This window comes from Mercenaria mercenaria, chromosome 1, assembly GCF_021730395.1.
Source record: "Mercenaria mercenaria strain notata chromosome 1, MADL_Memer_1, whole genome shotgun sequence".
Lineage (NCBI taxonomy): Eukaryota > Metazoa > Mollusca > Bivalvia > Venerida > Veneridae > Mercenaria > Mercenaria mercenaria.
This window is the reverse complement of record NC_069361.1, coordinates 12,177,697-12,189,771: the sequence shown is the minus strand read 5'-3', so window position 1 is coordinate 12,189,771 and position 12,075 is coordinate 12,177,697. Positions and strand designations below refer to the sequence as shown.

Below are 12,075 nucleotides of genomic sequence, written 5' to 3'. Positions count from 1 at the left end.
TTTTAATACAGTATAATACAGGTAATAGAATGAATAAATGCACAGTTGTTTTTTTGTTTACTCTGATATGGAAATTTCTCACAGTAGGTACATAAATTTAAGGATCTCATATTTTCTTGAGATTCAAAGATCTACAAATGTACTTGCAAAGAAACTTAGCAAAACAAACAATGCACTGATTCATTTTAAGACAAACATACCAGTCCATGCCTGTCTGTGTTGATTTACCTCTGACAGGGCATAAGAGTGCCTAAACACTGACTCAAAGATGCCAGACATGTGCCTAAATGCACAAAGCAAAAATATCAATACAATGACTTGACTGAGACATGAAGACTTTTTAGAAATAGCAAATATCCTAAAATAATGACTGCTCTGTCACAGTATACATTTCAACACACTGGTTTAATTAAATTTGAACTGGCAGATCTTAGAGCTGGCATATATACCAAAGCAATCACTAAACTCAGACATGGCATAAATTTCAAGAAACTGAATTTCCTCAGACCTTCTATACAATGCCTTGTAACTGGATAAGTTCGGAAAAGGAAAATGTACCAAATCAATAACGTCTCACAGATATATCAACAAACTTATTTACCTTGGACTTAAATCCAGTATAGTATGTAAGCCAAAGCAATAACTTACCTCAGACATGGCATACATAGCTGATCCAAGAAAATCGTCATCAATGGTGTTAGTACCATCCCAGTCAAACACATAGAATGACAGCTGGCACTGTAATATATAACCTTCAATCAAATCATCCAAGTATGGGTTATAATATACAACTGTCTTTGCTTTAAGAGTTGAAAACTTGTGATGTAATAATAATTCTTCAACATAACACATATTAGGTTCTTTATAGCACATGTTTTAGAGACTTCCAGTTATAATCAATCAAAGCATTATTTTTTAATAATTTTATACCTGTATTTCAGCAAATTCTTTCTTTACAAACATAATTACCGGATAAATCTGAGTAAACAAAAGTAACACTATGATTCCTTTTCAATCATTTGCTTGTTTGTTTGGTATGGATTAAACGCTATTGTTCAATAGTTTTTCAAGAAATAACACAGTAGTCAGTTAACTTTGTAAAGGTTTCAGGGGTTTTGTACTTGAACTGATCTGTTCACAACTTCATCTTATAAATTACAGGAGGGAGACAAATGATTTAGGAGATCTGCTTCACCATTGGACTGACCTCATGACCACTTGCCTTAATGCTCTGCCAACTCAGATGGACTAGCAGACAAGCATTTCCAATTTTCTCAGTAAAGTCATCCTCAACAAAGAATATGTCAAAACAAAAGCTTTAAAAAACAATCACATTTATTCCCCGAGTAAAGTTCCTGATAAAATTTGTTATATAATATTACCCTGAAGAGGTTGAGGAACAGTGCATATATTCACCAAAGTTTTAAGTTTGAAACATTGATTTTCAAATGGTAAATTTTCTTTTTGCTCTATCAGTATTAAGTTAATACAGAGAGTAAAGGAACACTTTGCAATATTTACAAACAACTCAGCAAAATTTCATCAGTATAAATGAGCTATAAACAAAATTATGACAAATTGAATATTTTCCTTTCTTGTGTAAAGTTTAAGACTTTAAAACAGTGAAGAATATGGGCCCAGGTCTAAACAGAAAAGATAATCCAACTGTGTACAATTGTATTTGCTCCTCCAAGGTGTCACTGAGGGAGTTTTTACTGTATATTTTCTGAATTACCTGAGAAAAATCCCTGACAAAGAATTCTGTCTGGGACTGCCATGAAGGGTTCCTGTTTTGGAGTATATATGGAGTAGTCAGCACCTAGCAATAAAATAAATAGTTAGTGTTAACCTGTGAAAAATGTACAAACTGAACCCTAATCTCAAATGCAGCCAAGAAATGGGAACACCTACAGGTTTACATCAGCTACATGTACATAAGGCCTAAAACTAACAACTGAAAACAAGAAAAATCATTTTGTTCTTTGTTTTTTTCCCAGTTGATGGTTACTATATTTGACTAAAAACATAAGTAAAGGTATTTTGTGCTGATTTGCATGGAAGTATCAGCGGCACTTGCCATTTCTATAGGTATACATCCATCCAAAGTCTATAATGCTTAACCCGTATCATGCTGGACATAACTGATTCTGCCTCTGCAACCAGTGTAGATCATCTGCATCTAGATGATCTGCACTGTTTGCCAGTATCTTTTTTGGTAAGCACCCCTTTTAACAGTTAATGGCACTGTCCAAATTGAAAGAGGGACAAGTTCATTACAGAAATTTAGCAGGGTAAGGGCTAAAACTATAATTGGAGTAAGCATTAAAACAGTTAATATCTTAAACCTATACCTTAAACTGCATTAGTGAGTTAAAGCTGAAGGTGGATATTTAAGTCTTACCCTTCTCCTGTCACAGAAGACAACACAGTAAGGATCTGATGACCCTGACTTGTCCATGGCAATAACATTGCTGGCACTGTGCACACATACATATAATACACCAGATCCTGTGACGAAAGATAGTTTAAATATTATGATAGCCCTACATCAATCACCAGAGTATCACATTTCAAACCAGTTTATCAAGAAACATTTCTGCCAAGCAGCTTTGAAATATGACCTCCAAATTCAGAGAGCAGATTTTCAAAATTTTCATAGTCATGATTATACAGAAAATTAGACCTATTCCTGGCAGCTATGTTGGTTTTCTTTTTTTTGGACAATACAAGACGGTTTTTATTTATTTTGGCAGAGGGTAACCCAAGAATCATTTTTGTGAAATTATTTCAAAATCAGATCACAGGTTTAGGATGAGATGGCATTTGAAGTTTGTTTTATGTTTTAGCCCTAGCAACCATGTTTCATCACAAGTCAGAATATTATGAACAGTCTTAGTAGATGGTCATCCAAGGAAGATGTCTGTGTAATCATTTCAACATAAGACAAACAAATTTGAAAAGATGACTGTCTAAAGAAGGTTCTGTCTTGATCAAAAATGGCCCGAGTGTCTCTAAATGGAGAAAATTCTAAGTTTCTGTCATCTATATCAAACTGCATACAATAGTTTGTAATCTATTCATTATTGAGGAAATATCTAATATAAACGAAAAAATACATTTAAACATTATGGGTATGACTAAACTTCCACTTCTAGCCATCTGAAATTTTCAATATGGCCCAGGTGAAATAACAACTATGGATGACCACAGTCACAACAGTTTTTGATGGTCTAACATGCTTTATCATGGTCAACCATCCAAAACCATGAAAATAACATTGTTGTGATCATGGTCAACCATAACAGAAAAGAGGGTCACCAGTATTACTATGGTTGACCATGGCTGACTTTTGTCAAACGTGGTGAAAATAACCATGGTCAACACAGCACCATGGTAGACCACAGTGAATATTAACACTAAAAATGGCACCTGACCTTGCATTGGTAAGAATTTTCTGTATGTCTGGCAATTATATACACTGGAAATAAATTTACAAATGAGCCATGCCATGGGAAAACCAACATAGTGGGTGTGCGACCAGCATGCATCCAGACCAGCCTGCGCATCCGCGCAGTCTGGTCAGGATCCATGCTGTTCGCTAACAGTTTCTCCAATTCCAATAGGCTTTAAAAGCGAACAGCATGGAGCCTACCCGTCTGTACTTATTCCGTGGTCTTGTTGAAAAAACCATGGAAAGTAATAAAACTTCCATGGAATTTCAAGGTTTTCATGTAAGATTTACATGGATTTTTGCCGTGGTTGCTACTTTCCGTGCATTTTCTTACTATTCTCGGAAAAAATCCTTGGCAATGCCATCAAAACTCCATGGAAAACTGAAAAAGCTTGGGAAAAAACCTTGGAATCTGACACTTAGAAAATTTAAGATGAAGAAATTCTAACACTTAGAAAAAATTAAGCACGGAAACTCACACTTAGGAAAATTTTAGCACAAAGAATTTTGACTTAGTCAAAATTTGGCACGGAAAAAGGGCACGGAATGTTTCCGTGAAAAATTTAGACTAAGTCCACACTGATAGCTAGAATTTTAGCTAGATATTTTAGACATATTTTAACCATGGAGTGCAATATTTATGCAGCTATTAATTCAAAAGAATATTCATTCAAATACTGTAAAATCAGATACCCTTTCACGATTGAAATTTTGTGAATATGAAAATCCTGTTCTATATATTCTCATTTATAATGCATTATTTGCACATGCATATATTCATACATAATTATTATTTAAGCCAGCCCTCAATTTTCACAATTATGGAAATTGTGAATACAGTCAAAACCTGTGTTAAAAGACCACCTGCAAACAAAGACCACTTTTACAAAACCTGTCTGAAAAGACCATAATTTTTTTCTCCAGTCAGACCATTATCAATGAATTATTTAACCAGTTTACAGAGACAGTCTGTAAACAAAGACCACTTAAAATAATATTAAATTGCAGCAAAGAATTCATTCATTTTGAAAATCTCAAGATTTGTTTGGATTATACTTAGGTATTCAAATTAACTGAAATGAAACAAGGAATCTAACTAATTAAAATTTATGTTAATGTTTACATTTTGTGTATTAAAAGGATGTAAATTAGAATTCTATCATTTTATTTATAAATTATAATTAATGTAACAAGATATATCATTGAAAATTATTAAGGCCCTATTTAATTGAAGCTATTTATTTTTTGGTTATTGAACACCTCAAACAACAGCACCTGATAATAGGCATTAAAAGACATGTCATAAGTACAATAAATTGTAAATGATATTATGCTTTTAATATAATGTTACATCATCATAACTGAATAAGTCTATTCTTTTGATGATTGGCAGTGATTAATTATCTTGCTTTTACAGCCAATTAATATACTGCTGTTCAATGTATACAGATGTGTTAACACACAGAGATATAGCTTATCTGATCAAGATAAGGACCAATGAAAATACAGGCTTCTGAAGCCATTTTACACCTGTACCCCAAAAAATAATCCCAATATTTCTGCTTGGGTTTTTTTTTTTTTTTTATGTGACCTTTGCAAAATTACTGCTGTGTATTGCTGTGAGCAAATAAATGGTCAAATTTCCCCATGAACTGTATATTTCTATATTTTAAGAACATTCTATATATTCCCTTCAGTAACTATATTGTACCAAAGAAAATGGCTCATGAATACAAAAATTTGAATGTAAACAGGTTTGTTCATGTTGTTGGAGGCAAACAGAATAGAGCTCACTTGAAACTCTAAAATGCTTTTAGAGAGATATCAGGTAAGAACATCAAACTTTCTAATGTAAAATTTAAGTTTTAAAGCTATATGTCACAGGTCTAGAATAAACTGACTGAGGCAGGAAGTTTATTCATCTTAGTAAACTGAACTTTCACCTGGTTACAGGTAACTTTTTCAGATATATGACTGAATGATAATTTATACTGCTTCTGAGAAAACAGTTTATGCATACTTAATTGTTGCAGTTTTCAATAATTAATTACTTGTTATAAGTACAAATATGTTAGTAAAATCACTTTGAACCTCTGACTAAACATTTTCAGATGAAAGAGTGTGCATATCTAGTTATTTGAAGTATGCCTATGTATGTAATGATGTAGTCAGAGAAATCAGATGGCTTCAGTGACTATGCTACAGGATGATATGAGATCACAGGCAGAAATTCCATCAAGGATCAAGCATTAATTACAGAATATTTCAACTATAATGCGTAAGTTAAAATTTGCAAACTGTCTTATACTATACAATTACTATAAAAGGTTGATAAATTATTTATTTTGTTGATATTAACATCACACTGACAGGTTGATCATTACACCAACATTTTATGACATTATTTTTTTGTCAGTTCTAAATTCTAAAATTTCTTTTTAAGCTTGTCTGATTAAAAAATAAACTTGCATTATTGTATGGTCAAGCTCTTACACAGATGAGGGATAGTACACACAGGCGGTGCTCTTAATATTTTCTTTTCAGTGTCCAATAAATAAATAAATAAATGGTTTTGATACATGTAGAATGTTTAAATGGTAACTACAAATTAAAACTGGCTTTAGAGTTGTCATTTCACATACTACTATACTAGGTTACAAATACTGTATTACCTAAAATTATATTTTAATCGCAATTACTAATATAATTTGTTTCTATAATTATGTTATATCATTTTCAGAAATGGCTGGAATGAAGTTCCTGACACTGGTGATGGTTTTGGAAAAGCAAAGAGACATTCTGATGCCACCTTGTATTGAGCCTATGATACTCTAAAAAATTTTCTATCAAATTATTTTGATATTTAATATATCTTTTAGTTTAATTTTCATGTTTAAGCTAAGTAAATTTTTATTTTTCTTAACCACAGATGTAAAAGCTGCTGGCAGATGTGTTATTCCCCTTTGAATTTTATACTTTTTGTGTTTTTGAAACCCAGACCTGTCTCAATATTTTATTAAAATAATTTTGTAATAATATTTCTTTTTTTTTTCTTTCCACTTTTCCTCAGTGCCAGGCCTAATTCAGAAATGCCAAAGATTTTCAATCTTTTTCTACGTTGCAATTCTTTGAAATTGTTTGGATTTTCATAACAAATCTCAATTGAATTCATAGGAATTCACTGGAAATTTGTGTCAATACCAGCAATGTTTTCCAATGGTTTTCCATCAAACTTTTCCAAACTTTTGCAAAGAATGCTTAGAAATTCCTTGAACTTTACTGCAATGATTTCCAATGAATTTTCAAAGAATTCCATGCCGATTTTCAACTGCATGTTCCCCTGGGTATGTGAATTTAAATTCAAATTAATTTTCAGACTTCTCTACTCAAAAATTCAAAGAAAATTTCAACCTGGGAAATTTTCCAAGGTTTCCGTGGTTTTTTAAAACTGAGAACATTTTATATGCTTCTCAGTTTTTAGAACCTTGGATATTTTACAAGGATTTCTGTGGTTTTCGTTTATGGACCACGGAAAAAAAACACGGAGAACTGCAAGAGTTCCGGGCCTTTTTACCATGGAAAGTATCCGAGGTTTTGTACCATGGAAAATATCCAAGGTTTTGTACCACGGATTTGGTCTGAATACTCAAAGGTTTCCGAGGTTTATTACCACGGAAAATATTCAAGGTTTAAAACCACGGAAGTTGTCCGAATACTCCAAGGTTTCCGAGGTTTCTATCCATGGAAAAAATCCAAGGTTTTTTGCTGCGGAAAATATCCACGGTTAAGTACCACGGAAGTTGTCCGAATACTCCAAGGTTTCCATGCATGTGCATTTTACGAGGTTATTACGCCAAGGTTTCCGAGGTTTTATTCCCTGATTTTTTTTCTTTGGTCAAAATCTTTCAAAATAAAAGAGTCCGAATACTCCATGGTTTTTTTCCAAGCTGTTTTTCCAAGCTTTCCATGGAAAAAGTACAGACGGGTGACCAGACTGCGCGGATGCGCAGGCTGGTCTGGATCCATGCTGTTCGCACACCCACTATGTTGGTTTTCCCATGGCATGGCTCATATCATTTAGTAACCTCAGGAGCAGGTACTGACAAAACTCTGGTTATACAACAGTTTCATCTGCAAAGTGAATGCTCAAAAGCAACAAGCACAATTGTCAGCAGTTGGAATGAATTCCTTTTGCTAATTCTGTCATAATGGTTCCATTTGTACAAAGGGATTTTCTTTTACAAAAAATAACTAGAATGATTCAAAGTACCCTTAACACTTTAAAAGTTTCTATTTAATATTACCATCCAAACATTATGTCTGTAGAAAGAAGTATAACATATGTTTGGTTCTTGCAAAATTAGGGAGAATTTCTCAAAAAAATAATCTGTCCCTTACAGAGATGGTTAGTCAAGTAATAATTCAGTTTATGATTTTATAAATCGAGATGAGAAGAAAGAAATGGAAGTAATTTTTTTCCATTTTGTACCAGGAATAAGTTACTGATTGAAAATCTATAATGTTCACAGAATGATGCTACAGTCACAACAACTAAGAAAATAAAATGCTTCTCCACCATTTGATTTTATTGTTTCCCTTCTGAGATATCACAAATAGCCTCAAATTAGTTTAAGAAAACGAGAACATTTCTGTCCTCTGAACAAATTGTTACAATTACTAGATGATTTTCCTATGAGCTCTGACACCTTACACCAAACAATGACTGATTATCACAAAGTTACAGAAGATATTGATGACTTCTTTCATTTAGAACGAAAACATTGTGAAATCTTATCACCAATTCTTTTTCCTTATACTTCCATAACAAAATTCTGACATGTATCCAGCCACTTCCAACTGACACCTAAGTATCTACTTATATTTTTTGTAAGAATCATTTTAGTTTTGAAGGAGAAAAAACAATACAAAGCCATATGAATAGATATACTTGATCAAAAATGACCTGACTTCCTGTTTACAATGGCACAATGGAAAAATTGTGTAGTGCATCACTTTTTTTCAATACACATATTTAGTAAGCTAGATGCCCATGGGCAACATGTCGAGCCCTCTAGCTGTCAAAAGGACTGGGAGTTGCACATGGCACCCTGTCTTATTTAGGCAAACATTTATGGAAAAAAAAATGATTGCAAAAAGTTACAATATAAGTTTAATATTTATAGTAACAACAAAGGAAAGTAAATCTTTAAAAAAATCTAAGTCAGCACAAAAGTCCTTACTAGTAGAGATAGGTCAAAATACACCTCAAAATTGGATGTAACATGCATATTGTACTACAGAAAAGTGGTCTTGATTTTTCCTACGACCAGTAACAAGAGGGTCATGATGACCCTGGATCGCTCACCTGAGTAATAAGAGCTACATGTTTCAAATGTCAAACTGATGATTTTTAGAAATTTTTTGGAAGATTTTCCGATGTACAATCAAGTAACGCCTGGGGCAGGCCAATTTTACCCCGGGGGTCATGATTTGAAAATCTTTTGTAGAAGTCTACTAGGCAATGCTACATGTCAAATAACTAAGATCTAGGCCTTCTGGTTTATTTTAAGAAATATTTTGAAGATTTTCCTATGTAAAATCAAGTGACCCCTGGGGCAGGGTCAATTTTGACCCCGGGGTCATGATTTGAACAAACTTGGTAGAGAACCACTAGGCAATGCTACATGTCAAATATCTAAGCTCTAAGCCTTTTGGTTTATTTTTAGAAATTTTTTGAAGATTTTCCTATAGAAATCTATGTAAAATCAAGTGACCCCTGGGGCGGTGTCAATTTTGACCCCGGGGTCATGATTTGAATAACTTTAGTAGAGGTCCACTAGGCAATGCTACATGTTAAATATCTAAGCTCTAGGCCATCTGGTTTATTTTTAGAAATTTTTTGAAGATTTTCCTATGTAAAATCAAGTGACCCCTGGGGCAGGGTCAATTTTGATCCTGGGTGTCATGATTTGAACAAATTTTGTAGAGGTCCACTAGGCAATGCTACATGTCAAATATCTAAGCTCTAGGCCTTTTGATTTATTCTTTTAAAAATTTTGAAGATTTTCCTATAGAAATCTATGTAAAATCAAGTGACCCCTGGGGCGGTGTCAATTTTGACCCCGGGGTCATGATTTGAACAACTTTAGTAGAGGTCCTCTAGGCAATGCTACATGTCAAATATCTAAGCTCTAAGTCTTCTGGTTTTTGAGAAGATTTTTTAAGATTTTCCTATGTAAAATCAAGTGACCCCTGGGGCGGGGTCAATTTTGACCCCGAAGTCATGATTTGAACAAACTTGGTAGAGGTCCACTAGGCAATGCTTCACACCAAATATATAAGCTTTAGGTCTTCTGGTTTTTGAGAAGAAGATTTTTAAAGTTTTTCCTTTTGGTTGCCATGGCAACCAGAGTTCTGCATGGAATTCAATTCTTTGAACAATTTTGAAAGGGGGCCACCCAAGGATCATTCCTGTGAAGTTTGGTGTAATTCTGCCCAGCGGTTTTCAAGATGAAGATTTTTTTAGAAATTGTTGACGCACGACTGACGACGAGACGACGGACTACGCACGACGGACGACGGACATCAAGCGATCACAATAGCTCACCTTGTCACTTCGTGACAGGTGAGCTAATAAAAAAGTTACAAAATAAGCTATATATAGTAACAAAAAAGGGAAGTAATTCTAGGTTCCTGCACATGACACTCCGTCTCATGATGGTGAACAATTGTGCCAAGTTACATTAAAATCCCTCCATGCATGAAAAAACAAATGCTCTGGTCAGTCATTCTTGTATCTGACCTTTGACCTCTAAGTGTGACCTTGACGTTAGATCTAGGGTCCTGGTTCTTGAGCATGACATTCCGTCACATTGTTGTGAACATTTGTGTCAAGTTACATCAAATTCCCTCCATGCATGAAAAAGAAATGCTCCAAACAAAGTCATTATTGAAATTAACCTTTGACCTCCAAGTGTGACCTTGACCTTTGAGATAGGAACCTGCAGTTTGTGCATGACACTGAGGTTAACATTCAGGCCAAATATAAATGAGACTGCTCCATGCAGGTCAAAGTTATGGATGGATGCATGCACGCACGGACGCACGCACATACACCGAACAGACATCTGGACAACTATATCTTCGCTTCCACGAGTGGGCTCGACAAAAAACTCTCTGTGACCAGCTATCTTGGAAAGAGAAGAGGTCAATTTTTGGTTAAGTTAAAACTATCAGGGTTTAATGAGATGATTGATCAAAGCCTTAGCTTATTTCCAGACCATCTTCTGGACTTAGTCAGACCAGTAAGAAAGTTAAATTAGTGGTCTCTGACCAATATCATACAGTGACAAACCCACACATTTTCGGCAAAAAATAATTTTTCTCAAAAATCCATAAAAAGTGGGTACTCTGAGAGTGAGTGTCTACATTAAAATTTTGTACTTGTACAAACTTACTGACATGATTTTTGCAAAACATTCTTATAAATAACAAAAAATATTGTGCAGTAGGTAGTAAATCATTGTGACCCTTTTGAAATAATGTGGAAAATTTACATTCTTCCTGCATTTGTTTTTGTATTCAACTTTCATTTTGCCCACTTTATCATTTTTTAGTGCCATATATGCATTCTATGCAAACTTTGGTGGAGATGAATGATGAAAACTGAGGGCAAGTAGCTTTAATACAACAAGTTCAGCAAAAGCAAGCATTCTTCCTACTTTTTTTGCTCTGGTGATATTATATTTAATATCATTTTTCAACAATATTTCAGCTACGTAATGAATGCAAAACTAGGAGTATATAAGGACATCAAACATTCATCCTTTCCTTTAGAGCCTCACTAGCACAATGTTAGACTGTCCATTCTGAGTGTGGGAGGTTAGGGGTTAGGTTCCTGATTACACTACACCAAAGGCATGAAAAAACTGTACTGGCAGCTAGCTCCCTTGCTTGGCATGCAGTAATTAATTGTTGCACCAGACCTTAATATAAGCCTAGGTAAGCATCTTTTTCTGTAGCTCATGTTGCCTGTTGATCAAATGTAACATTAAATAAAACTTACCTTCACCTTCTCCAAATGAATAGCATAAATGATTACCACAAACTAATATCACGGAAGCCATAATAAAAACTTGGACAATATTACAAAAATTCTCAAGATAAAAGTTTAAGATTTCAATCTTGCACAAAGGATTTTTTCTGTGATTATATAAATCTTTCTCTTATGCATTGCCATTAAAGCTAAACACAGAAAATTATAACCACTCTATTCCTACTATAACTATCTTTAATATTTTCTTTCAAAAGGCAACCATGAGGGGAATATTATCTGTCATGAAAAGAAAGGTTCTCGTGAGATAACACTTGAAATTTAATATAAAATAATATTCCATTGGTTCCAAAAAAATGAGACGTCTGAGAAATGTGTAATTCAAATAAAAAATTTTGATCTGTCTTTGTAAATGTAGTTATTTCTGCACAACAGCAAAACACCCAATGTTTGAGGCAGCCAGAGTGTGAGCTAAAATACTTGGGTTACCTAGGAATATAAATGATCCAAACATATACCAGACAGAATCTAACATCTTTAGAAAATTAATGAGTCATATAAATGAATCAAA

At 33.9% G+C, this 12,075-nt stretch overlaps 1 protein-coding gene and 1 long non-coding RNA gene across 6 annotated transcripts in view; one reads left to right on the top strand and one right to left on the bottom strand.

Moving 5' to 3' along the window:
• The window catches only part of LOC123544970 (extended synaptotagmin-1-like), a 153,334-nt gene that overhangs the window by 60,586 nt on the left and 80,673 nt on the right, over nt 1–12,075 (bottom strand). For all 5 annotated transcript variants that reach the window (XM_053539902.1, XM_053539907.1, XM_045331155.2 and 2 more), the window contains exons 11-13: nt 2,402–2,508; nt 1,736–1,819; nt 649–738 (exon numbers count right to left, since the gene is read on the bottom strand). In XM_053539902.1, coding sequence (XP_053395877.1) covers nt 649–738; nt 1,736–1,819; nt 2,402–2,508 — 281 coding nt within the window. The remainder of the gene's footprint in view (nt 1–648; nt 739–1,735; nt 1,820–2,401; nt 2,509–12,075) is intronic.
• LOC123544972 (uncharacterized) lies at nt 4,463–6,963 on the top strand. Its single transcript, XR_006685218.2, has 3 exons — nt 4,463–5,279; nt 5,563–5,729; nt 6,192–6,963. It is a non-coding gene; the product is annotated as an uncharacterized LOC123544972 (long non-coding RNA).